This window comes from Mirounga angustirostris, unplaced genomic scaffold, assembly GCF_029215605.1.
Source record: "Mirounga angustirostris isolate CCGP_5_RB_7025 unplaced genomic scaffold, mMirAng1.0.hap1 SCAF_15, whole genome shotgun sequence".
NCBI classification, from domain to species: domain Eukaryota; kingdom Metazoa; phylum Chordata; class Mammalia; order Carnivora; family Phocidae; genus Mirounga; species Mirounga angustirostris.
The window spans coordinates 88,814,508-88,841,472 of record NW_026991723.1 but is presented as its reverse complement, the minus strand read 5'-3'; the positions used below and the strand labels follow the sequence as shown (position 1 = coordinate 88,841,472).

The window sequence follows — 26,965 nt, the reverse complement described above, 5'->3', positions numbered from 1 at the left end:
GGTGTAAGAATGCAAATATGTCAGGGTGATAAGCTAGAAGACCAAGCACAGAATCTGACACAGACCTACTACCCAAAGAAAAGGAGGCTTATCCTAAAAAACAAAACAAAGAAATATATTAACACACATATAAACTTGAACTGAAAAGGGGAAATATAGCTGGCCCTTGAACAATGCAGGGGTAGGGGCACCCACCCCCATGCAGTGGAAAATCTGTGTATAACTTTTGACTCCCCAAAACTTAACTACTAATAGCCTATTGTTGACGGGAAGCCTTACTGAGAACATCAACAGGTGATGAACACATATTATATGCATTATATCCTGTACCTTACAATACAGTAAGCCAGAGAAAAAAATATTAAGAAAATCAAAAGAGAAAAGGTATCTATGATACCATACTGCATTTATTGGCAAAAAACCTGCATACAAGTGGGCCTGTGCCATTCAAACCCATGTTGCTCAAGGGTCAGCTGTAGATTTACATTAGAGCAATAAGCTACTATCATCAGATGCATTATTGAAGTGATAAGAACTCCGGGTTCATATACAGTTAGTAAGCAGACAAATATACCTCTGACTGTAAGACTGGGGGAAGCTATCTATAAGGTGCTGGCGATCTGCCACGAAATTTAAGTTCATTACTGACCCTGCTGGAGAAAATGAGAAAGACTTGCTGAGCTGCCCAGCAGCAGGAGGGGGAGAAGTCACAGCTGTTTCTATCTTGGCTGCCCCTGGCCCTGAAATCGTGGGAAAGAGAATAAGAACATTACAAAAAGCTGTTAGAAACACCGTTCCAGTTTGTGATTCCGCACAGCCCCAGCCACACGATGCCACATAAAGGAGCAGAGCCCCAGCCTGCGGGCCCCACCGTGCTCTCCCGACGGGCCAGGTCAGGGGCCAGGGGAGTGGGTGCATTCCAAACTCGTGTGCAAGGCCTCTGAACTTGCTCATTGGCTCTGTCAGTGTTAATTCCAAACCAACACATGCCCCACCCTCCTTTCCACAAAAGCTATCAAAATGATTCCAGTGCAGTTTAAATTGAAACCTTTGAAAGTAGTTTTATAATTTTATAAGATTTAAAATTTTATAATTTACAATGAAGTTTTGTAATTATGGAAAAGTAATATATACTGAAGGAAAAAAAATCCAAAGAGAAATAGGGTAATATGTGAAACATCTCTTCAGTAGTGACTTCACGGCCATTTGCTTTCTCCCTACATTCCTAGATTTCTCATAGAGAATAGTTTTATATTTAACAAATAGCCTTCTTTTTCATTACCAAAGTATTACATGATTGCTGTAATGCAGAGAAGCGCAGAATGCTAAAAGTGTAATCCAACCTCTTCCCCACGCTCAATTTCACCGTAAGTACTCAGAGTATGAACAGTTCGGGGTATTACCTTCAATCTCCCGCCTATTGCTCTACTTTAAAAAAGGGAGGGAGAGGAAACACTTTATCTAAAAAGCTCAAACTGGGGCATCTGGGTGGCTCAGTCCGTTAAGCGTCTGACTCTTGATCTCAGTCAGCTCAGGTCTTGATATTGGGTTCCTGAGTTCAAGCCCCAGGTTGGGCCCCACGCCCAGCGTGGCACCTACTTAAAAAAAAAAAAAAAAAAAGCCCAAACCAAATCAAATGTAAGGAAAAGTACATTCTATTCAAATGAGTCCAAGGTAGATATTAGTAAAATTATTTTAAAAACTACTATAATGTAATGTGCTGTGTATTAAGGATATTCAATGCAACCTTGCTTATAATCTTGAAAAAGCAGAAACAATCTAAACTATCAGCACAGTACTGGAAGAACTTAACAGGGCGCAAGTCTTAGGCTACAGCTGACACAAGTGAGGTGGAGCTGTGTCAGATCTGGAAACGTGAACTGAATATTTATTGCAATAGGGGGAGGGTTAACATATACAGGATATGTCCATTTTTGTTTGAAAAACAACAATGAAGTAACCTTCAAGATATACAAATTAAAGCATTAAGGGCTGTTACTTCTGGAATACGAATTTAATGGGCAGCTTTCAGTTTCTACATTATATCTCTTCGGTGTAAATTTTTTTGAGCATCTATAATAGTTTTATAATCAGAAAAAACAATGAAGGTATTTCCATTCTTAAAGAACTATAGAGGTTTCAGAAAAAAATTTTTAAAGAAACTTTTTGTAAACTTCTAAATAGTATTTTTCAGGGAAATTTTTCTGCCTCCAAAAGTCCTTTTCCTTTGATTATCCAGCAAGTGAAAACAGAAGTAAATGTCCAGCAATGAAAGACAGTATTTCACAATCACTGCTACGTGATAAATCTTAGAAATGTCTGGGCAAGTCACGCTAACTGTGTAAGATGTATGTGAAGCAAAGTTTCTTAGATTTCCTTGGTTCTTAAGTTCAGGAGTGACAAAAAGCCCTTCAAAGCAGTCCTTGAAAGAAGTTGGGATACAGGGTCTTTCAAAAACTTTCTAAAACATGAGCCAGAAATGGAAACAAACTTCTTAATTTGATACCTAAATGATTCAGAAGTCTTTGGCAACCCTGCTAAATTTTTCCTTCAGTAAACTTTAGATCCCAGTCCAGAAGTGCTCCTTACCTCCTTCTCAAGGAGAGTGTCCACGGCGACAATGGTGGCTCTGCACTAAGCCATATTCTAGAATACACCTGTAGCGTAGACGCTAATGGTTTGCTTGAGTGCAGTGATAAACCCAGTATCTAGTCAGACAGCTTTTGAGTACAGAGAAAGTTAGAATGACGGTATGGCTGAGCAGAGATGATGGGAAGTGGGCTGCTGATGTGGGGGGTTTCAGTCTCCAACAGAATCTGCCTGGAGACCCACTTGAGAGCATGAATGAAAACAAAGCTGGAGTCCCACGTGTGGTGAAAACTCAAGAGCTGTGGGTGGCACAAGACCCCCAAAGCAGAAAGTAACACATGCCAAATTAGGGGTTATAAAAAAGGTGCCCACAGAGGGAGATGCTAAGGATCAACATCAGGTTATACATAACCTTGTGCTTCAAGGTGGTTCGGGCAACGTGGACCTCTTGGTTAAAGCACCAATGGGGACTATAAAACTACAAATTTTAGTTAAGAATAACTAAGCTTGAGTGGGTACTGGGAAGTACGTGAGGTCGTAAAATCTGATACTGACATGACATCTACTCTGACATCTTATATTATAACACATCTGTTTTACCTATTGCATTTTACCAGCTTTGAATTATCACTGTGAGCCAAGAGGATTTTTCATCCCTTTTAGTAGAAGAATACAGTTTGTGTTCCATTCCCCTCCCCTCTTGACTTTCCAGCAAGGCTAGTGAAGACAACGCTATTGCTCCTTCTCAGGAAAAGCATTTCCAGGAAGATTTTTCTCCTACTGTGCTCAAATTTCAGAAGTCTGCAGAGCTGATGAAGGGCTCACTGATTTCCTGGAGATTCTTCATTGACTGAGGCCTTCCAAAGATCTCTTTATTTGATTTCCTATGTCAACTGCCTCTGTGATCTAGAACGCTGAACTGCTATGGGGGGTTTCTTTCACCTCTAGCGTCACTAAAGCAAAAACGCAAACTGACCTGAAGCTTTATCACCAGATGACAACTGACCAGACACTGGCGTGGGCCCCGGAGGCTTTAGGGAATTTATTAGAGATCCCTGTAACAGAACACAAGCAGAACACTTATGTGAAACCACTAACCATCCTTTAGAAAAAAGAAACATGTAAAAGGAGAACATCATTTAAAAGTAAGCAAGCATAAATACTTTTATTTAGCTTAATTTTAAAAATCCTTACAATTTGAGTATTTTTATTTATTTTTTTAAAAGATTTTATTTATTTATTTGACAGAGAGACACAGCGAGAGAGGGAACACAAGCAGGGGGAGTGGGAGAGGGAGAAGCAGGCAGGAAGAGGGAGAAGCAGGCTTCCCACCAAGCGGGAACCCGATGCGGGGCTCGATCCCAGGACCCCGGGATCACGACCTGAGCTGAAGGCAGATGCTTAACGACTGAGCCACCCAGGCGCCCCTAAGTGAGTATTTTTAAATGCCTGCTGTGTGTCAGAGCATATTGGAGGATGGAAATGGGAATACCTGCAAGCTCCAAGAATGCAGTCTTGCCTATGTTGCTATTTTCCCAGTGCCCAGCACAGTGCCTGGCACATAAGAAGCACTGGATTATCAGGCAGGTGAGTAAGGGAATGAATGAAATGGGTGCTGGCTCACAATAAATTTAGAATAAAATGAAAAGCAAAACTGTTTTCCTTCTCCATCTCTGGGCAATGTTCCTTTACTCATTTGTTATGACTTAGGCCTACCCAGGTGTCCTCCAAGGCCAAAATGGGACCCTCCAGAAGCATGACCAGATGCTAAATGCTTAAATGCCATTTTAAGTCACAGCAAACTAAGGCTCAGAGCCATGCTGAGAACTCAAAATAGGCAAATTCTGATGTTCAATCTCAGACACAATCTGAAATGACTCATCTCAGAGACATGGAGAGTAGAAGAGAAACCAGGTCTTCTTAGGGAAGATTTCAGAGATAGCTTAATCTACCTTTCAGCCATCTCTGATTATCCTTTTCTGGATTGTTTAACTGTTTACAATGTACCCTATATTTGTAAGAAAAAATGTTTATCAGGCAAAAGCCTAAATGTAGACATAACGAACATTACTGAATATGCAATCTCTGAACAACAGACATTGTAGGAGGAAGCCAGAGAAGCTGATCCCCAGGCACTGATCCTGAAAGGTGGCAGTGTAAAAACCACAGATGGGAAGAAGGTACGAGAGCTGGACTCCAGCTCTGGTTCCAGCATTTACTGATCATGTGAGCTTGCATCAGTCACTTGCACCTCAGCTTTCCTTCATCAATGAAACACATTTAAATACATGCCCCGTTCTACTGCACATGGTTGTTGTATGGGTTAACGAAGATCATGTTAACTGAAGGTAAATCAGAAACCCAAATAACCCTTACAATGGTAAGGTATTAGAATTTTGACCCAAGATGACTAGGTGCAGAATGTCAAATGGCACAAGAAGACAACGTCAGGTCCCGACTGACCTACTGTGTCAAGACTGGCATAAATTATAGGGAAAGGATCACAGGTCTTTGTCGGACTTATAGTTTGTTTAAACAAAGTCAGGACTTAAAACAGTACTGTCTTCAGTTTCAAAGACAGACACTGCAAGGCTGTTCAAAAAAGCAAAAATCAGTAAGTCACCTGCTTAGCCTGGTTAGCAGCTGCTGGGGTCATTGCAGGGTGAGGTGTCTTGGCTGCAGAGTATGGCACCGAAGAACTGAAAAAAAAAAAAAAAAAAAAAAAGCATATGCTCAAGAAAAAGACATGTGGGTGGAGATCGCATTCATCTTTGAGCCTACCTTCTATCCAATAAATGATACCAATTTTGAGTAGAATATGCCAGGGACCCTAACCAAAGTCATGTGACACTTTTCTGAAGAATAAATTCTTTAAATGAAATTTGAGTCTTCAGCATAAAAGTCAAAGCAGTGAGCTTAAAACTTTTTTTTCTTCCTGAAATCCTAAGAAAAAATGTTAAAACTATTCAGAAGTAGAGCTTTTTCTTATCTGGAGAGTCAGCCTTCTTTATCCTCTCCCTGCCCCCTCATCCTAGTTCTAGACTCTGTGGGGCATGCCTGATTCTCTTCTCCAAGCCTGAGAAAACGTTCGACAGGATCCATGGGATGTATGGGAGCTGCTGCGATAAACAGCTCCAAGGTGTTACTCAAGGAGGAGACTGCAACCACCCCCTCAAGCCCAGTGCCCCCCAGGCCAGCACACAAGATAATCAAATGCACCGCTTGACCATAGAGCCTGCACCTTCGCTGCAGTCTGAGAAGTCTATCCACTATTTGTAGAAATGAGATCTTTTGTTAACCCTGAACGCAGTATGCAGTGAATTGTTTAGTAATTATTTAGTGTTCAAGTATGAGGGAGCAGACCCACTTGCTTAATGCAATCATGGATAAAAGTTCTATTCTCGGTTCTTGGGAGCAATTTATGTATCTGTCCTCAGTCCAAAGCTACCTTGACTGTTAAGTATAGCAGTAGTAGCTGTAGGATCCAGTTTTATTTTTCAGAATTCCCCCTAGAGTAGGGAGGATTGCCATTTTTCCATCAAGAAATTAACTTGGAAGAGGAAAGACAAAAATAAGTCCATGCCTCATAGAAGAAAATTATCAATTTAACGATCTTCTAAGCTCCTCACGATTCTCTGCTGGATTAACACAGGAGCCTTCCCAAACTTTATGAGATGGAGAGACAAGAAAAAATGGGTTGTTTTCAATGAAACAAACCCCCTTTGCTTTTCCAGGAAGACAGAAGAAGCTATAAACGTGTTCTCTGAAGAAACACATCTCTGTTCCCCTGAGATGTTCCACCACAGAGAGAAGGAATGTGGGAGCGGGGTTGCTGGGGCTGAGAAAGCCCCGGGCAGACACGGCAGACCTGGGTAAAGATGTGGTTTGAGCTCATAAAAATCACAAGGGAGGGGCGCCTGGGTGGCTCAGTCGTTAAGCATCTGCCTTTGGCTCAGGTCATGAACCCAGGGGCCTGGGATCGAGCCCTGCATTGGGCTCCCTGTTCGGCGGGAAGCCTGCTTCTCGCTCTCCCACTCCCCCTGCTTGTGTTCCCTCTCTCGCTGTGTCTCTCTCTCTGTCAAATAAATAAATAAAATCTTTAAAAAAAAAAATCACAAGGGAAATGAAAATCTTTCATGCTTTCCCAAAGACAAACAAAAAAGAAATTATAAGTAAAAATAAAAGCAGCAATTTATCCAACCTTTGAATATTTTTTATACCCAAAACTTAGTCATGGCGTGATGGTAAATTAAACCATGCACAAAATAGGCTGAGTACAATTATTATTCTCGTTGCTTGTGATAATGCTACAAAATCTGTTGGGTGTCCTAAATCCCCAAACACACAACATTAGGAATTCCCAGCACCTCCACACAGGGCCACGTGACAGCCCTGCAGAGAAATGCTGCTCAGCGCAGCCACTGACAAAACCAATCGACTAGTTGGGATCGGCCGTGATCCCAGAGAGCCACAGACGAGAAGGCATGACTGAATTCTACTTTATAGCAGTACAGGCCTGAAAGGGATGATCAGAACTTCATTTGATGTGCTCTGTTCCACACCTGGAAACACAAGTCAGAGGACTGTGAGCAGACACCGGCAGCGCACCAGAACTCCAAAGAGACACCAACTGCAGGCGTCCGCAGATGACATTACATTACTGGCGACACTTGAGTGCTGCTTTAGAAATGAGTAACGGGGTTGCACAGGTCACAGAGACTGGTCCAATTTGGTTCCTGGAGAAAAAGACTTTCAACGGAAGCTAAGTCCTCTGGCTCCCATTCCCCAGACCACTCTGATAAAAATTAAGCAACGATGCAGGTGAAAATACCAAATATCATCAACACAGGAAATGTAACCACCAGACCCCTGTCAAAGACTGCCTTGAATACAGAAGAATCACTCTGCTCTCTGTTGTTTTGTTGTTTGCCAACCCTTTCAGTGCCACCTGCCCACAGAAGCGGGCTGATGTGCCCATGTTGTTAGGGTGTGAGTTCTACACACGATTACAAAACTGAACTGTTAAGACCATGAAGCATTAAAATGTCACGTAGGCCCTTTCTTAGCGGTCCTTTAGATGTTAATGAACTTTAACAAGGTAAAAGTACTGTTGTTGTGAAAGGGGCCAAGTACTCATTCTTTTATCTATTTCAACATTTTTTTAAGTAAGCTCTATGCCCAACATGGGGCTCAAACTCATGACCCCAAGATCAAGAGTCGCATGCTCTACCGACCGAGCCAGCCAGATGCCTCTATTTCAACATTTTAAAGGGCTTAAAAAACAAGAAACCTGAGGGGCGCCTGGGTGGCTCAGTCAGTTGAGTGTCTGCCTTAGGCTCGGGTCATGATCCCGGTGTCCTGGGATCGAGCCCCACCTCGGGCTCTCTGCTCAGCGGGGAGCTTGCTTCTCCCTCTCCCACTCCCCCCTGCTTGTGTCCCCTCTCTCTCTCTCAAATAAATAAATAAAATCTTAAAAAAAACAACCACCAAGAAACCTGGTTATGCTTTATTTTGGTAATTCTGAATCATTATCATGAGTATCCTGTTACGTATTCATCGATGACACAGCATATCTAAACTGTGAAAGCTACTCAAATGCTAACTAATGAACTAGGAATTTTTTGGTAATAGTTTAAAGAAAGGTAAGGCAAGTGAGGAGAAAGCACAACATCTCAAGAGCAACCGGAGAAACAGACAAAACAAAGATCAGGAGAGAAAAGGAAAGCAGATGACAGAAGATGTGGAAAACAAAAGCTATCAGTCCATTTTCTCACCTACCAGATGGACAGTCACCCTGAAGTCTGATAACAAATGTGACACTCTGGGCAAAGATACAGGCAAGCTTGTCATCATACACTGCTTGTGGGAAGATAAATGATACAACCTCTACAGGGGTAAATGTGGCAACAGCTGTCATAATTACATCCACGTATGTCCACAAGTACACAGATGCCTCCGTGGCCTCAGAAGTCCAGCACTGGAGAGTTTATCCTACAGATACAGCCAGCTGCAAGCATGCAAAATGATCAATGTGTCCATTTACCATAGCATTGTTGGTAACAACGCTAGAGGAGTATCCCCAATGTCAATCAGTGGAGGGGGAAAAAAAAAGCTATCGGTTCATTTTTAGGAGTTTCTTATGTCTGTCAGTGGAGATTATAACTGTCAACCATTGTTCCCTATTAGTAAATTTTATGTCCTTGAAGATTCAAAATATTTTCCAAAATACCATTAAAAGTCTTCTAACCCAAACTGCGGTTCTTGCATGAATGTCCAGATGCCAAATGACTTAAATAATGTAAGTTGTAACTGCTTTAGAGCCCTGAGAAAGGCCTATATTAAATATAAAAATGGGATTCTGTTAAGAATTCATAACTTGGAAAATGTTCACAATCATGTTTAAGCTGAAAGAGGAGGTTACAAAGCAGCATGTATTCAAACTTTACTTTAAAAAACTAAATTTTCAGAAAATAAAGATGAATAATATGTAAATAGTGACTGAACCTTTGTGGTGGGAATAAAGGTGATTTTAATTTTGTTCTTTTTAACTATCTGCTTTTTATAATGTCTATAATGAACATTTATAATTAGGAAATATCAGGATCAAAAAAATTTTTTAAGGTTATGGTTGTTACTAAAGTTAAAGTGGGGCGGCAACCTTAAGTCAGTGAAAGAAAAAACTGTCAACCTAGAATTCTTGGTGAAAATATTCGAAATACTTGAAGTATGATCAACAAAACATTCAAAAAACAAAAGTGAAATAAAGACTTTGGCAAACACATGAAAGCTGAAAGAATTCAGATCTACACCTGAAGAAATGTTAGAGGAAGCTTCAAGCAGAAGGGAAACCATAGAAGACAGAGACATGGGACTGAACAAAGAACTGAAGGACACTGGAAATGATAAAACCATCTGGGTGAACAAGAGGTTTTTCTTCTTCTTTAAATCTGTTTAAAAGATAATCAACTGTTTATACAACGTATCATGGAACTGATAACATAGGTGGAAGTAAAATGTACAATGATGAGAACAGCACAAAGGTGGGAGGGCAGAAATAGAAAAACACTGCTGTAAGATTCTTACATGGTATTTTTAAAAAAGATTTTATTTATTTATTAGAGAGAGCGCGCACAAGCCCGCACGAGCAATGGGGAGGGGCAGAAGGAAAGAGAGAAGCAAACTCCCCGCTGAGTGGGGAATCACTTGGGAGACAAGACTGGGTAAGTTAAAGATGTACACTGTAAACCCTACTGCATCCACATAAATAACATACAGTGTTAACAGCTGATAAGCCAACAAGAAAGCTAAAATAGAATCATAAAAAATACGCAACCCAAAAGAAGTTGCAGAAAAAGAGGAAAAATGGAAAAAAGAACAGATGAGACAAGCAGAAACCAAACAGCAATATATAGATTAAAACCCAACATCATATAATCACATTAAATATAAATGGTTTAAGTACTCCAATTAAAATTCACAGATTGTCAGACTGGATAAAAAACAAAGACTCAACTATACGCTGTCTACAAGAAATCCATTTTAAATAAAGACACAAAATTGGTTCAAAATAAAAGGATGGGAAAACAATACGCCATATTAGCACCAAACAAAGAAAGCTGGATTGACTACATTCATGTAAGAGAAAGTAGATTTCAGAGCAATTAACCCTAAAAGGGATAAAGAGGGTCATTTCAATAATGATAACTGGGTCATTTCATCAAAAGAATGTAACAATCCTAAATGTTTATGCAACCAATAAGAGTACTTCAACAGGACAAAAAAACTGACAGCACTGCTAGGTAAATAAGCAAATCCACAACTATAGCTGAAAATCTCAACACCACTTTCAGTAACTGACAGAACAAGTAGATAAAATCATTAAGAATACAGAACACTTGAACAACACCATCAACCATCTTAACTTAATTGACATTTATAGAACACTCCAACCAACAAGAACAGAATATGTGTTCTTTTGAAGTGCACAGAGAACATTTACCAAAATGACTGATACTCTAGCTCAGAGGTTGGCAAACTACAGAACAGCGACCAACTGCCTGTTTTTATAAAAAAAAGTTTTATTGTTAACAGCCATGTCTATTCATTTACATAATGTCTATGATGGCATGCAGGCTACAATGGCCAAGATGAGTAGTTGAGACAGAGACCATATGTCCTGCAAGCTTGAAATATTTACTGTATGGCCCTTTAAGAAAAACCTTGCTGATCTCAGTTCTGAGTCATATAAGGAGTCTCAATAAATTGAAAGACTTCAGGTCATACAAAGCATGTTCTCTGATCACAATGGAATTAAGTTAAAAATAACAAAAAGAGGGCGCCTGGGTGGCTCAGTTGGTTAAGCGACTGCCTTCGGCTCAGGTCATGATCCTGGAGTCCCTGGATCGAGTCCCGCATTGGGCTCCCTGCTCGGCGGGGAGTCTGCTTCTCCCTCTGACCCTCCCCCCTCTCATGTGCTCTCTCTCAGTCTCTCTCTCAAATAAATAAATAAAATCTTAAAAAAATAAAATAAAATAAAAATAACAAAAAGATATCTAGAAAACATCCAATTATTTAGAAACTAAATGACACACTTTTAAATAACCCACAGGTATACATATTTTTTTAAAAAACCGCAAAAGACAAATTCAAAAGTATTTTGAACTGAATGAAAATGAAAACATAACATATTCAAAATCTGTGGGATGTAGCCAAAGTGGTTCTAAGACAGAACTATATAGTACCAAATGCCTGTATTTGCTCTTTTCCCCCGCTCACGTGCGCGTGTACTCTCTCTCTCTCAAATAAATAAATAAAATCTTAAAAAAAAAAAAAAGTAGAATTGCTAGATCATATTAATTCAGTGTTTAGCTTTTAAATAAGCTAGACATAGTTCAAACTGTTTTCCAAAGCTGCTACATACACCCTTTTACGTTCCCAGTAGCAATGAGTGAGAGTATTTGAAAAAGAAAAGAATGGTCATAAATCATTGACCTTAGTTTCCACCCTAAAACACTAGAAAAAGAAGAGCAAATAAAACCCAAAGCAAGCAGAAAAACGAAAAAGAAAAAAAAAAAAAGGTAGAAAAATAATAGGAAAAAAAAAAAATCAGTGAAACCAAAAGCTGGTTCTTTGAGATCAATAAAATTGGTAAACCTCTACCTAGACTGATCAGGAGGGGGGACAAAAAGATACAAATTACCACTAACAGGAATGAGGGAAGTGAAATCACTATGAATTCTAAACACATTAAGAGGCTACTAATCTGGGACTATTATGAAAAACTTCACACCAACAGATTCAACAACTCAAATAAAATGGACAAATTTCCTAAAAGACACAAACTCTCAAAGTTCACTCAAGAAGACGTCGATAAGCTGAAGAGTCCTATAGCTATTAAAAAAAACTGAAAATTTTAAGCCCAGATGGCTCTACTAGTGACTTCTACCAAACATTTAAGGATGAGATAATAACAAATCTACATAAACTCTTCCAGGACATTGAAGAGGAAAGAATACTTTCCAACTTATCCTACAAGGCCAGCATCGTTCTGATACCAAAACTGAACAAAGACATCACACGAAAAGAAAATCTATATACCAATATCCTTCATTAAGGTAGATGCTAAAATTCTATGGAATCCAACTATATACAACAAGGGCAATGCATCATTATCAAAGATTGGTCTAATATTCAAAAACCAACCAATGTGACGAGGCTACCAAGACAATTTAATGGGGGGGAAAAAGAGTCTTTTCAACAAATGGTGCTGGGACAACTGGATATCCATTTGCCAAAGAATGAAGTTGGACCACGATGTCACACTATTTACAAAAATTAAGTCAAAATGGGTGAAAGACCTAAATGTAAGAGCTCAAACTAAAAGATTTAGAAGAAAACATAGATATAAATCTTTATGACGTTTGATTAGGCAATGGTTTCTTAAATATGACATCCAATGCACAGGCAAAAAAAAAAAAAGAAAAACTAAACTTCATTAAAATTAAAACTTTCGTGATTCAAAGGACACTATCAAGAAAGTGAAAAACCACCTGAGGAATGGGAGACAAATGATCCATTTAAAAAATGGGCAAAAGATATAAATGGACATTTCTCCAAAGAAGATACAAATGGCCAATATGCAGAAATGGATGCCCAACATCATTAGCCATTAGGAAATGCATATCAAAACCACACAAGAGGGGCGCCTGGGTGGCTCAGTCGGTCAAGCGTCTGCCTTCGGCTCAGGTCATGATCCCAGAGTCCTGGGATCAAGCCCCCGGGAACGTAAAAGGGTGTAGCAGCTTTGGAAAACAGTTTGAACTATGTTTAGCTTAAAAAGCTAAACACTGAATTAACAATATGATCTAGCAATTCTACTTAAGATTTATTTATTTGAGAGAGAGAGAGAGAGAGAGTACACGCGCACGTGAGCAGGGGGGAAAGAGCAGAGGGAGAGGGACTCGATCCCTCAACCGTGAGAGCATGACTTGAGACAAAATCAAGAGTCAGATGTCCAACCGACTGAGCTACCCAGGTGCCCCTAGCAATTCTGCTTCTAAAATATTACCCAAAATACTTGAAAGCAGGGACTCAAGCAGACACTTGTACAAGGACAGTACACAATGTTCACTACATTACTCATAATAGCTAAGAAGGGGAAACCCACGTGTCCATCAACAGATGAATGGATAAATAAGATAGAGTATATCCATACAATGGAATATTAATCAGCCATAAAAGGACTGAAATTCTGACACATGCTACAACTTGAATGAATCTTAAAAATCCAAGTGAAATAAATAAGCCAGACACAAAAGGACCAATAGTGTATGATTCCATTTATATGAGGTACCTAGAATAGGAAAATTCTTAGAGACAGAAAATAGTATAGAGGTTACCAGGGGCTGGGGAGAGGGTGGAGTGGACAGTTATGTAACGGGTACAGGTTCAATCTGGGATAATGAAAAAGTTCTAGAAATAAATAGTGGCTTACACAACATGGTAAATGACTTAATATCACTAAAATTGTACACTTAAAAATGGTTAAAATGGTAAATTTTGTTATGTATATATTCTACCACAACAGGGGAAAAAAAAAAAAAGAAAGAAAAAGCTTCCTAACTGTTCTATTTCTACCATTCCACACTCCAGCCCTTTAGAAATATTCTTAATATAGGGCACCTGAGTGGCTCAGTTGGTTAAGCGACTGCCTTCGGCTCAGGTCATGGTCCTGAAGTCCCAGGATCGAGTCCCATGTCAGGCTCCCTGCTCGGTGGAGAGTCTGCTTCTCCCTCTGACCCTTTCCCCTCTCATGTTCTCTCTCACTCTCTCTCTCTCCAATAAATAAATAAAATCTTTAAAAAATATATATATTCTTAATATAAGAACCAGAAGCTTCCTGCTAAAACCGTAGGTCATCCCAACTATTCATGTTTATCAAAGCTCACAGAATTTTACACTAAAAAAAGGTGAATTTTACTGTATATAAATTATGTCTCAATTAAAAAAAATCTGCTAAGGTTAAAAAACAAAACAAATCAGAACAGGTTATACAACTGCCCAAAGCACTGAACAGACCTCTGCAGCTAGGTCCTGACCAAGGTTCACTAGATGTTATAGGACACAGGACTTCACTCCTGCCCCCACTCCCTGACCTTGGCTCTTGGTGCTCTCCCTCCTGTTTCAGCCACCAGCAGCCTCCTGGCCTTCCCGAACTTGCCAGACACGCTCCTGCTACAGGGCCGGTGGGGCTTTCTTCTTTAGGATACTCACGAGACCTGCTTGCTCTCTGGCCTTTTGATCTTTACTCAAATGTCAAGTGTCAGAAGCCACTGGAAGGCAGAATTTTACGTAAGACAGGAAGATCCAGCTTAATGGTGAAAGCAGTATGGTCTGGTGCTTCTGAGATACTTTCAGCACTAACCATGGAAGAGAAGCACCCTCTTCAAAATTATAGCCCACACCCAGATAACAGTCCTTAAATCCCTTCCCTACTTCAATTTCCTCCATCACAACTGTCACCATCTTAAACACTTCATATTTTAGTTATTCATTTCATTTATTGTCTTTTGATGACTAGGGCAGGGTTGGTTGGTTTTTTGTCTGTTTTGTTAACTGCTTTATCCCCAGCACCTAGAAGAGTGTATTAAGTATTTAATTAAGGGGCGCCTGGGTGGCTCAGTCAGTTGGGCATCTGACTCTTGATTTCGGCTTGGGTCATGATCTTGGGGTCATGGGATCGAACCCTGCGTCGGGCTCCACGCTTGGTGCAGAGTCTGCTTCTCTCTCTCCCTTTGCCCCTCTCCCTGCTCACATGCTCTCTCTAAAATACATAATTTTTTAAAAAGTATTTAATTAAGCATTTGTTGAAAGGATAAATAAATGAACACCAAAATTCCTGAAAGAAATGATGTCTCTGGGCACCTGGGTGGCTCAATCAGTTAAGCGTCTGCCTTCAGCTCAGGTCGTGATCCTAGAGCCCCAGGATCAAGTCCCACATTGGGTTCTCTGCTCAGCAGGGAGTCTGCTTCTTCCTCTGACCCTCCCCCCCCCATGCTTTCTCTCTCTCACTCTCAAATAAATAAAATCTTAAAAAAAAAAAAAAAAGAAAGGAAAAAAAAAGAAATGATGTGTCTGGTGTGTTTTGGTAAAAAAGCAAAGAAACCAGCAACCCCACCTCGTTTGGCCCCCCTCTTCACACTCCACCTCCTGCCAGGTCTCTATACTGGCCTTCTTCCAACTCTGCCTCAAATGTGCTCTGCTCTGTCCTAGGTTTGGGCTTCCAGATATTCTGCATCCTCTGTCCAGAACACTCTTCTCTCCACAGGCAACTTCTGGTCACTTTCAGCTAAAGTATCTTTCCCTTACCAACCTCCTCGTCAACCCAGATTCAAGGAGACTGCTCATTATATGCTTGCACTTCTTCATCAGACTTAACTATACTGCAATCAAATAACTCCTTGTGTAACTGCCAGTGGCTCTTAGTGGCTGTCTTGCTAAAATGTAAGTGCCGTGAAAGCGGGGCCTTGGTAAGTCTCATTCGCGACTGCATCCCTAATACCCAGGGCAGTATCATACTCCTAGCAGATGCCCCGTAAGAATCTGCGGAATCCCGAGTGACTGAGTAGCCACGGGTTTGCGTTAGATAAACCCTCTTCCTTAAAACAGGGTGGTTAGTCAATGAATGTAATGGATGAAGCCATGCAGAAATACGTAAGTTCATCTTACAATAAATCTTCTGTAAGATACTACTCAGAAAAAGTTAAATGCAAAGTTAAGTACTTAAATACTTAAAATACACTTAAGGAAACTACCGCTTACCAGAATATGAAAGCAGTTTCACAATGAACGTCTTTCTCTCTCCAGCTTTCTTATTGGAAGAGGCGGTAAATGCCAATTTGCATTTATCAATTAATGCTTAGCATTAACCCATTACTCAATGCATGGTTATTAAAAATGAATTACATTCCAGGCACCGTGCTGGGCATACAAGTTCAATAAGTGTATTAACAGTCCAAATCCGTAGGGAAGGAAGAGAAAGTTTCTTTAAGATTCCTTTTGATTTTTTGTATCTGTTTTTCTTAAGTCAGAGAAAAGGGCAAGCATAAATCTGTTCCTCTGACAAAGCCCTGATCAGAGATCTGCTCAGATGAACCAGTTGAGGGAAACAGAGTTTAAGAAAAGGCTAGGTGAAACCACTAAGGGTGTTTCTCCTCCATGGTTAATGGCTAAAGTATCTCAGAAATCCCAGACCATACTGCTTTCACCATTAAACTGGATTTTCCTGTCTTATGTAATATTCGCCTTTTGGTGGCTTTTCTTTGCCTTCCCTACACTAGGAATCTGGCTACAATTCCCAAACTCTAATACACAGTTCTTTCCCTTGGAAGTTCGCAACAACCAAAAATGCCATCTTGGTATAAACAGCATACCAAAGCTTCAAGGTCACTACAAGATAGGAAAGTGGGTAGGCTTGTTTTTAGCTGTTTTAGCTGTTAGGATAGCCCTGAGATAACTAAGAAATTCCTGGAACAGGCAGTGTTGATAAACGGACCAATGAGGAATAAAGAGAAGGCCGGTGGACTAGGGAAGCAGGGCCACTCGATAAGGCCAAAACAGAGCAGTGAGCAGATCTGCTCCATGGGGTGGCAGAGAACAGGCACGATGTGGAAAAAACCAGGGCCTGGGGCTGCTCTTCCTGCTGCAGGACTAACCACCAGACACCAACTCCCTGAATGACACTGGTCCTCACCATCCCTCTGTTCAAAGTGAAGAAATGCCCCTCAACTCTTCCCTGTGCCTGGGAGAGGGTGCAGTGGCTAAAGAGATCTAACCGAAGAGAACCTAAGGCTCTGCCAGGAACAGTGTGACAGCGCAGTGCTGCCCCCGCAGGCAGTCCGTCGCTACTACAGAAGAACTCACTGGCTGGAACACACTCCAAGTAGTAACATACCCCATCGCTGCAGAGGTGGCTGTAGGGTTATTCTTCAGTTCCTGCACATTTACCACTTGAGGGACATTCTTCAGAGTTGATTCAGTCAAAGTACTTACAGCTATTCAAATAGAGAAGAGAGAGGTGTATTAACTGCAGTAAAGGATCACAAATTCCAGCCATATACAAATGAAAAACCAGGACAACAAATTCAAGCAGAATGTAATCTTATTATATAAAGGAAATCTACTCTGGGCAGTTCTGCAGCTCTGTGCTCAATGGGACAGCTGGCCTACTACATTAGTAAAGATTATGGGATGAGGTTTTGTGCAATTTAATCAAATGTACTAGTTTAGGGAAAAAGAATTCCCTGGCCATCTTTTATAGAGCAGAGCTGAGCTACCTGCAACACTGCTGGCTCATCCTGGAAAAGGGCAGAAAGAGCCAGAGGATGAGCAGTGTTCAGATTAAGGATTTTGCCATCCATCCAACCGTTCTTTCACATGGGCAGCTTATTATTACCAGATTTTGTTAGGTGTTGGGAATACCAAAAAATGTCCAAAATATAGCTTCTCTAAAGGAGCTCACAGCTTAGTGAGACAGGCACATGAATAAGATGTGGAAAACAGAGCTTGAACAAGAATGGGGGAAAAGGTCAAGAGGCCTGAATTAAGGAATGGCAACAGGGATGGGCATGACACCTTATTTATCTTAGGCATGTCAGCTTGCTTGTCTTTTTGGTCTTTCAATTTAAAACTGCATTCCAAAACACTTAATGACATCTCATAGTTAACTACTAAGAAAGTCTGAGCAAAGCTCTTGGATCAGTTTTTTGACACAGCTGAACGCGGTGGCCAAGGTGGAATGGGGGGTGTGTGGCAGCTCGCTCATTCCCTCCTTCAGAGAAGCGAGCAGGCTCTTCTTGCCTACGGCTACACATACCACATCCTTTACATTCAAAGGTGCCTACACCTTAGAAATTTTTGCTTCCAAAATGATAACAGAAATCACACCACCTCCTGCTGAGTGGAATAATCCCACATCCTGGCAGATTTTACGTTTATAAATAATCGACTCAATCAGCTTGATCTGGGGCCTATTCAGCACAATGCCAAGATTCTGCTTCCTCCAAGTAACATTTAAAGAAAAGATCGAAGACTTCTATTTTTTTCAGAAGGCTCAAAGCTACCTTAAAAAGTTATCTTGTTTGTGCTCTTTCATATCTATTTTAGACGCCTTAATAAGGGTTTTAATATTTGAACTTTTCTTCAGAATGCTTTTATCGTAATGGTAATCCTGTTTTTGTCTAAATCAAACCACTATGTCTCTTTAGTCTTTTAAAAACAACTGTCCAAAGTGATACGTGTTCTGAGCAGGGATAAAACTAAAAAATAATTTTATTCGACTAAAACACAAATATTTGATTTATAGCAGTTTCTCAACTTCGGCACTACTGACATTTTCAGCCTGGGTCATCCTGTGTTGCGGGCGTATCCTGTGCACTGGAAGATCTTTTACAGCATTCCTGACCTCTACCCACTAGAGGCCAGCAGCACGGCCAACCGCTGGGGAGGAGTGCCAGGTGCAAAATAGCCTCCACTTGAGAACCACGAAACATTCCTGGTGGCAACTGAAGCCCTTGAGGCCAACTACCTAGAAATCCTAATGCAGGAAGTTCTGGATAGCCACAAAGCACCGACAAAATGCAAGTGCTGATGATGACGAGCTCATCAGAGTTTCCATCTGTAAAGGCTAAACTGGCAATCTTAAGAAAACACTGCACTGAAACAGAAAGAGCACAGGGTTGGAGGCCGGGTTCTGCTACTTATCGGCTGGGTCACCTTCACCTCTCTCCGAACCTGACATTACTCAAAAGCAAAATGGGTACACTAATACCCACCTCCCAGAGTGGCTGGGATCCTTATTGATACTATGAGACAATTCTAATGTTATCTAGTGATCTAACAGCAAAGATTAATTTGGGGCTTGAAGCAGGTATTATTCAAAAGTAGGGATCAACAACCTCACCCCAAAACCACAGATTTCCCACTTGACTGGATGTGGCAGATCTAATACCTCCCCTTGAAATGAAAAAGCTTCAGATCTAGTCTCTGCCTTCTTGGGACCCACTCCCTGAAATGGGGGGAGGACTGTCCCATCAGTCCTCTCTTCTCAAGGGCAGCAAAGAGAGCCAGCTGCTGCCTGGGACCTGCTGTGCTGGCCTGCGGTGGCCAGAGCTCACAACCGTGGCTACCTGGGGCCTGGCTGGCCATCTGACGTCTCAGCGCTGCAGCGGCAGCCGCCTGAGGGGCCGAGAGGCTGTGCGAAGGACCGGGGGCGCCATGTTTCACGGTTTTTGTTGCAAGCATTGTGCTATCAGCCCCTTGAGGAATAATTTTGCTAGCAGATGTCAACACTGAAGGAAAAAGAAACACTAAGTAAGAGAGTGGGTCGGAGAGGAATACACAAAAGTAAAAGAGGCAAGTCCTCCACTGTGAAGTTACAGGGAAAACACTAAGATTAAAAATGCTTAAGCAGGGCGCCTGGGTGGCTCAGTTGGTTAAGCGACTGCCTTCAGCTCAGGTCATGATCCCAGGGTCCTGGGATCGAGTCCCGCATCGGGCTCCCTGCTCTGCGGGGAGCCTGCTTCTCCCTCTCCCACTCCCCCTGCTTGTGTTCCCTCTCTCTGTCAGATAAATAAATAAAATCTTTAAAAAAAAAAAAAATGCTTAAGTACGCACACAAAAAAGTACCAATAAACTCACAGGCTGGCTCCTCTATCTTTCAAAGACGCCACAGGCGATGTGCCTGCCCGTGTCTATTAACTAAATCTTTAACATGAGCACTTCCTCTGATACTGACCGAGACAGAACTTTCATGCCAACATAGGTCAACTCCCTGCTCTCTCTTCTCATAAAATCTCTCCATTCGAGCGCCTCCCAATGGGTGTTTGTCCTCTGTTAGAAGTCCCTTCAATGTGAAGTCCTGACACTGAACTGGAGGTGTGACAGCCCAGTACCGGTCACTTCTGAGAGCCAATACTGACACCCAGTGTGGCAGCCAGCAAGTTCCGGGGCAGCATATGGCTACAAGTAACGAGCTGAAGTGAGCTAGAATTTGAAAGGCATGAATGTTGGATGAAAGGATGTTGCTTTAGAGCGAGGCAAACAGCCTCCTCCTCTTACTCCTGAAAACATCATTTGTGTGTGTGCTGTTGTTTTTTTGTTTGTTTTCATGTATGTATGTAATCTCTCCACCCAACGAGGGGCTTGAACTCACGACCCTGAGATCAAGATTCGCACGCCCCTCCAAATGAGCCAGACCGGCGCCCCACACCTGTTTGGAAACACCAGCTGGACTCAGCAGGAAAGCTGTGCCGGTGTGAGGCCTGCAGGGCCCTTCTTCCTGCCTCTTTCAGATTTTCTGAATTCAGCTTCTAATTTCTGGACTATTAGCAGAGCGGGGCTGGACTTAGTGGTGGGACAGTATGAGAGCCAGGTACGGCTCCTCCAGCAGACGCAAACCTACAGGGAGCTTGCTGTGCACTTACTGGACGTCCCCAGCACGCCAGGCGAACCATGAATCAGGTGAGATTTAGCGAAAGGCACTGCTTGCGGCAAGACCCCAGGCTGGATGGAAGGGGTGCGCGCCACAGGCGCGTGCCGTGGGACCTGCGCCACCGTGTCGTCTTTACAGGACGCCCGTGCGTCTTCGCTCTCCAAAGACTGGGACACGGACGACGTGGAGCTGGCTTCGTCCAAGTCTTCATAGTATCTCTGAGACAGGAAGGCTGACCGGGACAGGCTGGCTACCAAGCCCGAAACAAAACACAAGTTAGACGATTCAGGCAAGTCTGCAAGCTGTGTCATTTCATTTTCACTGTCGGTAGAGAAATACCCAGTTGAGAAACACTTTAGTTATGACTTATTTTAAGTGGAAGAAGCTGTCGTGGAAGGTGAACATACACGGTTTGGGGGCCCTGCTCAAAGGAAGCTTTGGGAAACCGAGCGCTGTAGGACAGGAACATTTTGACTGTCAAACAAAACGTGAAGTGAGACGCGGGAGCCATGCTGTGCTAAAGGCAGGAGACCTCGAGCCACCCCCACAAGTTGTCACAGGCAGAATACTAACAAACCGGGAAAGTACCAGACAAGCTTGCACGGAAGAGCCTCTTGCCAACAACAAACTTCTAAGAACAGGTCACGCGAACTGGGGAAGACTGAATGCCCTCAGTCCCGGCGCCTCCAACATCCCCAACCCTCAAATGATTCTTTTGAATCAACTTGGTTAAAAAAAAAAAAAAAATCCCTGAAACTAATCCTGACTTTCCCTCTTTTTTCCCCCTTCTATAAATGATAAAGTAAGGCCTCATGCTATTTTGGAATACATATGACTGCCGTATAGTGGAAAAAACATAAACCAAACCAAAGACCTAGCCCTTTCTCAAATTACTTAAAAGCACTGCTACTATTTACTGACTTGGTTGCCTCACAGGCACATCGCTCTGCAAGATTTTATTCGTCACAATCAGCAAATGCAACTGAAAACCCTGCTACCTGCTGGGGCTGCCGCACCGTTCAGTTTGGTGACCATTAGCCATATGTGACTACTTAAGTTAAAATAATTGAAAGTAACTAAATGAAAATTTCAAGTCTTCAAGCTTCGCCAGCCACATTTCAACTGCTCAACAGCTACATGGGGCTACCATACTGCAGTGTACAAACACAGAACAGCTCTCTCATCACTGAAAGTTCTACTGGACAGCAGTGGGCCAGAGTGTTTTCATGCAAGTAAATATGCAGCAGGGTCACCTGGAAATTCCATCCATAACCACCAGCACCACTAGTAAAACTGCAGTGCATATTTTCTGAGAACTTATTTGGTGCCAGATGTTGTACAAAGGATCTACATAAATTATCCTATTTAGTCCTCACAATTATCCTATAAATTAAAAACTGCTATTATCAGACTTTATAATTAATACTTAAAAAGATTAAGTATTTGCATAAGGTCCTGAAGCTGCTAAGTGGTGGACCAGAATTCAAATCCAGGTGCATCTGACTTGAAAGACCACGTTCTTAACAATATTACTGAACCCTGTGCTGGGCAGAACTGTGACCCCATGACCTTTGCCCCTGGTGCCACACCATGGTCATGTTTCCTCAGATGGCAAAAGGATGTTGCAGACATAATTAAGGTTACTAATCAGCTGGTCTTAAAATTGGAAGGTTATCCAGGATTATCCAGGTGGGCTCAAGGTAAAATCTCATGAGCCCTTAAAGGCAGAGAGGGGAAGCCAAAGAGGAAGTCAGAGAGCTGACGCCCGAGAGGTCCTCACCGTGCCCTCGCTGGCGTGCAGATGAAGAGGCCGGGAGCACACACCAGAGAAACACTGACCTCAGTCTGACAGCTGCAAGAAACTGAATTCTGCCAACAAGGGGAATGAGATTAGAGGTGGCCTCTTCCCCAGAGCCTCCAGATAAGAACTGGGCCCAGCCAACATCTTGGCCTCAGCCTGGGAGCCCTGAGCAGAGGACGCAGTGCAGCCATGGGGCGCCTGGACTTCTGTCCCACACGACTCTGACAGCAGAAATAGGAGGTGCTTCAAGCCACTACATCCGGGATAACCTGTAACAGCACGCACAGGAAGTAAGCACAAACCCCACACTTCCTTAGGGCCACACTGCTCTAAAACAGTTCTCTAAAATCTCAGTTCCTGAGAGGTAACAGCAGCAAAAGACGATTCACACTCATCGCCTTCAAGAACTGGAGAGAGACTGACATAACTATGTAACTCCCAAGGTCTGATAGAACCCAGGAGGTCTCGTGTTTCCTTCTTTCATCTTTGTGATGCCATTCACTGACCTTGGATGGAGGGAGATCCACTGAGAGATGTAATGGCTATGCTCACTCACACAGGCCAGGAGCCTGGCCCGCCCACTTTCCCAATGGCGCTGTCTTTACAGCTGATATGCCCACTCCTGTTGGGATCAAGGATGCAGCTACCTTCCTGGCATTAGAAAAGGGGCTCCACTGAAACCTAAAGAATCTTAATCTGCTTAAACTCTAACTCAGATTAGAAAAGGCAGAAAGCCATGTTAACAGAAAAAAAGAAGGAAAGAAATCATCATCTCAGTAGACACAGCAAACCTCACATCTCATGGGGAACTAATAGAAACCGTTCCCTTTGAGCTCAAGACAAGGATGCCCACTCACCACTTTAATGGACTCTGCACTGGCAGTCCTAGCTAGTGAAATAAGGTAAGAAAAATAAAGGACCAAAAAAGAAGAAACAAAAGTATTAGTACCTATAGAGAATGTAACTGTTCCCATAGAAAGTTCAAGAAATAGCTACAGACATTATTTGAATAAATGAATTTAGCAACAGCTACAGACATTATTTGAATAAATGAGTTTAGCCAGGTTGCTGGATACAAAGTGAACATACAAAAATCCAATATATTTCTATTATCACAACTAACATAAAATAAAAAAAATAAAATGAAATTTAGCAAAGAAAATCCACCATTACAGGAACATCAAAAATGCTAAACTCGGGTTCCTGGGTGGCTCAGTCGGTTAAGCGACTGCCTTCAGCTCAGGTCATGATCCCGGAGTCCCAGGATCGAGTCCCACATCGGGCTCCTGGCTCACTGGGGAGTCTGTTTCTCCTTCTGACCCTCTCCCCTCTCATGCTTTCTCTCTCTCAAATAAATAAATAAAATCTTTAAAAAAAAAATGCTAAACTCATAGCAATAAATCTAACAAAAGATGTGTATGTTCTTCACGAAGAAAACGCTGAGAGAAATTAAAAACTCAAATAAAAATATACCATGTTTAGGAGCTAAAAGATCAACATTGTACAAATGCCAATTCTCTCAAGTCCATCTAGAGATTTAATACAATCCCCAACAAAATCTCAACTTTTCTTCGAGGGCTGAGGGAGACAGAATTTAGCAAGACAATTCCAGTATTCATATGGAAAAAGAAAGCACCAGGAAGAGCCAAAACATTCTAGATCACGAGTCAGCAAACTAAAACCATGGGCCAGCTATCTGTTTTTATAAATAAAGTTTTATTGAAACACTGACATGGCCATTCGTTTGTATACTGTCTGTAGCTGCTCTCCCATTACAAGGGCAGAGTTGAATTAGGCACAACAGAAACCATGAGGCCAGCAAGCCTAAAGTATTTACTACCCAGCCCTTAAAGAAAAAGGTTGCCAACTGCTGTCCTAGACTGCAGAACTTTCTGTGATGATAAAATTACTACTATCCTGTTAGAGTAGCCACTAGTCACGTGTGCCTACTGAGCACTTGAAATGTGGCTACAGAGATTGTATAACTGAATTTTTAGCTTGATGTAGCTTTTATTAACTTAAATAGGCTACTGTATTAAGACAACACAGCTTCAGAATCTAGAAAAAGAACAGTACTGAGGTTTACTTTAGTACAAGTTAATTAAGGCAGTGTGGTAGCAGCGGTTTCTAATCAGTGTATGACACCAAGAGACCTACATATAAGGATAACTGATTTACAACAAAGGTGGCCACTAAGCAGGGAGCAAAAGGGTCTTTTCAATAAACACTACTGGGACAATCAGATATCTAAATACAAAACATGTGAGCCATATTTATATCTTACACGCAAATCAATTCTGGACAGTATAAACAAAACATGGTACACCCATACAATGGACCACTACTCAGCAATTAAAAGGCACGAACTACTTTTATATGTTGTGCATCATGCGTGAACCTCAAAAACATACTAAGTGTAAGAAACCAAACAAAAAAACTATATATGATTCCATTTATATGCAATTTCAAAAAAAGGCAGATCCCTACAGAAAGAAAATAGATCAGTGGTTGCTGGGGGCAGAGGAAGGAATGACTATAAACAAGCATGAAGAAACTTCCTGAGTGGTAGGTGTGTTCTAAAACTGGAACGTGGTAATGGTTATACAATTCTGCAAGTTTAATAAAAATCATCAGACTCTAAACTTATAAAAGATGAATTTTATAATATGTAAGTTATACCTCGATGCAGCTGTTTAAAAGAGAATCAATTCCAGGTAGATGGTAGATCTAAATTTGAAAAGCAAGCCATTAATATTTCCAGACAATAATAAAAGTGCACGCATACTCTTGTTATGCAGCACTAGAGGATTTCTTAAAGAGAACACAGAAAAGTACCAACTGCAAAAGACAAGGAATGGTAAGTCTATTTTAAAATGAAGCACTTCTGTTTGCAAAAGACATCATTAAGAGGGACAAAAAGCAACAAAGTGAGTACCTACAACCCATATAACCAACAAAGGGCCAGTATCCAGAACAAATACAAACTTTCACAAATCAGTAAGACAGATTACCCAATAGATAAGTGAGCAAAAGATGCAATCATACACTTTACAAAAGTCAACTATTAACCAAATACGTAGTAACACATACAAGGGTTACATCAGAGTTGTTAAAAGGAAAAAGACTGACAATATTAAGCTTGGCAAAAATGGAGAAAACTGAAATAGCCATACCTTGATGGTAAAAGTAAAATAAGCTGGTACAACCACTCTGGAAAACTGTATAGAAGACTCTACGGAAGCTGGGCATGTGGACAGACCACGAGCTAACAATTCCATTCCTCGACACGTGACCAAGTGTAAGGAGTACACATGTGCCCGAAGATGTTCAGAACAACGTTCTATTCTGTTACAGCCAGAAACTGGAAACAGTAAATGTCCACTAGGAGGAGGATGGATAAGCAAATGCAGCACACTCATACAGCCGAATACTATACAGGCAGCAACAAAACAAGTAACAGCTACCTGTGCTGGCAGGGATGACTCCGACAAACCTGATGCGCCATGAGAGAAATCCATCCAGAGAATAAACACATGGATGTACACAGCATGCAAAACCCCAAAAAACAGGCAACACCAAATGACAGTGTCTGAGAAGACATTGTTCAGATAATAAAACTGACAAGAAAAGCACAGGTAAGGAGACTAAAGAGAATGACGACTTAATGCAATGTCCAATCCTGGACTGGATCCTTGATTTTCAAAAGAGTTGCCAAGAAGGTCATAGGAGGGACAGTTGGCAAACTGTGAGTACGGATTGCATATCATATAACAGTGTTCTATCAATGTTAAATATCCTAAATCTGATCACTGCATTATTGTGGAAGAGAACATCTTGTTCTTAAAGAACACACGCTGGAATACTTAGGAGTAGTAAGTCCTATCTGTAACTTATTTCAAATAGTTCATCAAAAATAATAATATAAAGACCTGTACTCTGAAAACTATAAAAAAAACGATGAAAGAAATTCAAGACGACACAAAGAAATGGAAAGACGGGGGCGCCTGGGTGGCTCAGTCAGTTAAGCATCTGACTCTTGATTTCGGCTCAGGCCATGATCTCAGGGTCCTGGGATCCAGCCCCCTGTAGGGCTTTGTGCTCAGCAGGGAGCTTGCTTGAGATTCTCTCTCTCCCTCTCCCTTTGCCCCTTGCCCCCCTCGCGCACACACACACTCTGTCTCTCTGAAATAAATAATAAATCTTTTAAAAAAAATGGAAAGACATTCCATGCTCATGAATTGGAAGAACAAATATTGTCAAATGTCTGTATTACCCAAAGCAATCTACACTTAATGCAATCACTATCAAAACGCCAACAGCCTTTTTCACAGAACTAGAACAAACAATCCTAAACTTTGTATGGAATCACAAAAGATCTCAAATAGCCAAAGCAATCTTGAAAAAGAAAAACAAGACTGGAGGCATCACAACTCCAGATTTCAAGTTATGTTACAAAGATACAGTAATCAAACGCTATGGTACTGGCACATTAAAATCTGACATACAGATCAATGGAAAAGAATATAAAACCCAGAAATAAACCCCCAACTACATGATCAATTAATCTTTAATAAAGGAAGAAAGAA

At 41.5% G+C, this 26,965-nt stretch overlaps 1 protein-coding gene across 8 annotated transcripts in view; it reads right to left on the bottom strand.

Annotated features, from left to right (window-relative positions):
* The window catches only part of NUP214 (nucleoporin 214), a 102,031-nt gene that overhangs the window by 36,235 nt on the left and 38,831 nt on the right, over positions 1–26,965 (bottom strand). For all 8 annotated transcript variants that reach the window (XM_045883362.3, XM_064579480.1, XM_054509464.2 and 5 more), the window contains 6 exons: positions 20,571–20,828; positions 19,275–19,436; positions 17,042–17,141; positions 5,213–5,288; positions 3,566–3,644; positions 650–740 (listed from right to left, as the gene is read on the bottom strand). In XM_045883362.3, the coding sequence (XP_045739318.1) occupies positions 650–740; positions 3,566–3,644; positions 5,213–5,288; positions 17,042–17,141; positions 19,275–19,436; positions 20,571–20,828 (766 nt within the window). The remainder of the gene's footprint in view (positions 1–649; positions 741–3,565; positions 3,645–5,212; positions 5,289–17,041; positions 17,142–19,274; positions 19,437–20,570; positions 20,829–26,965) is intronic.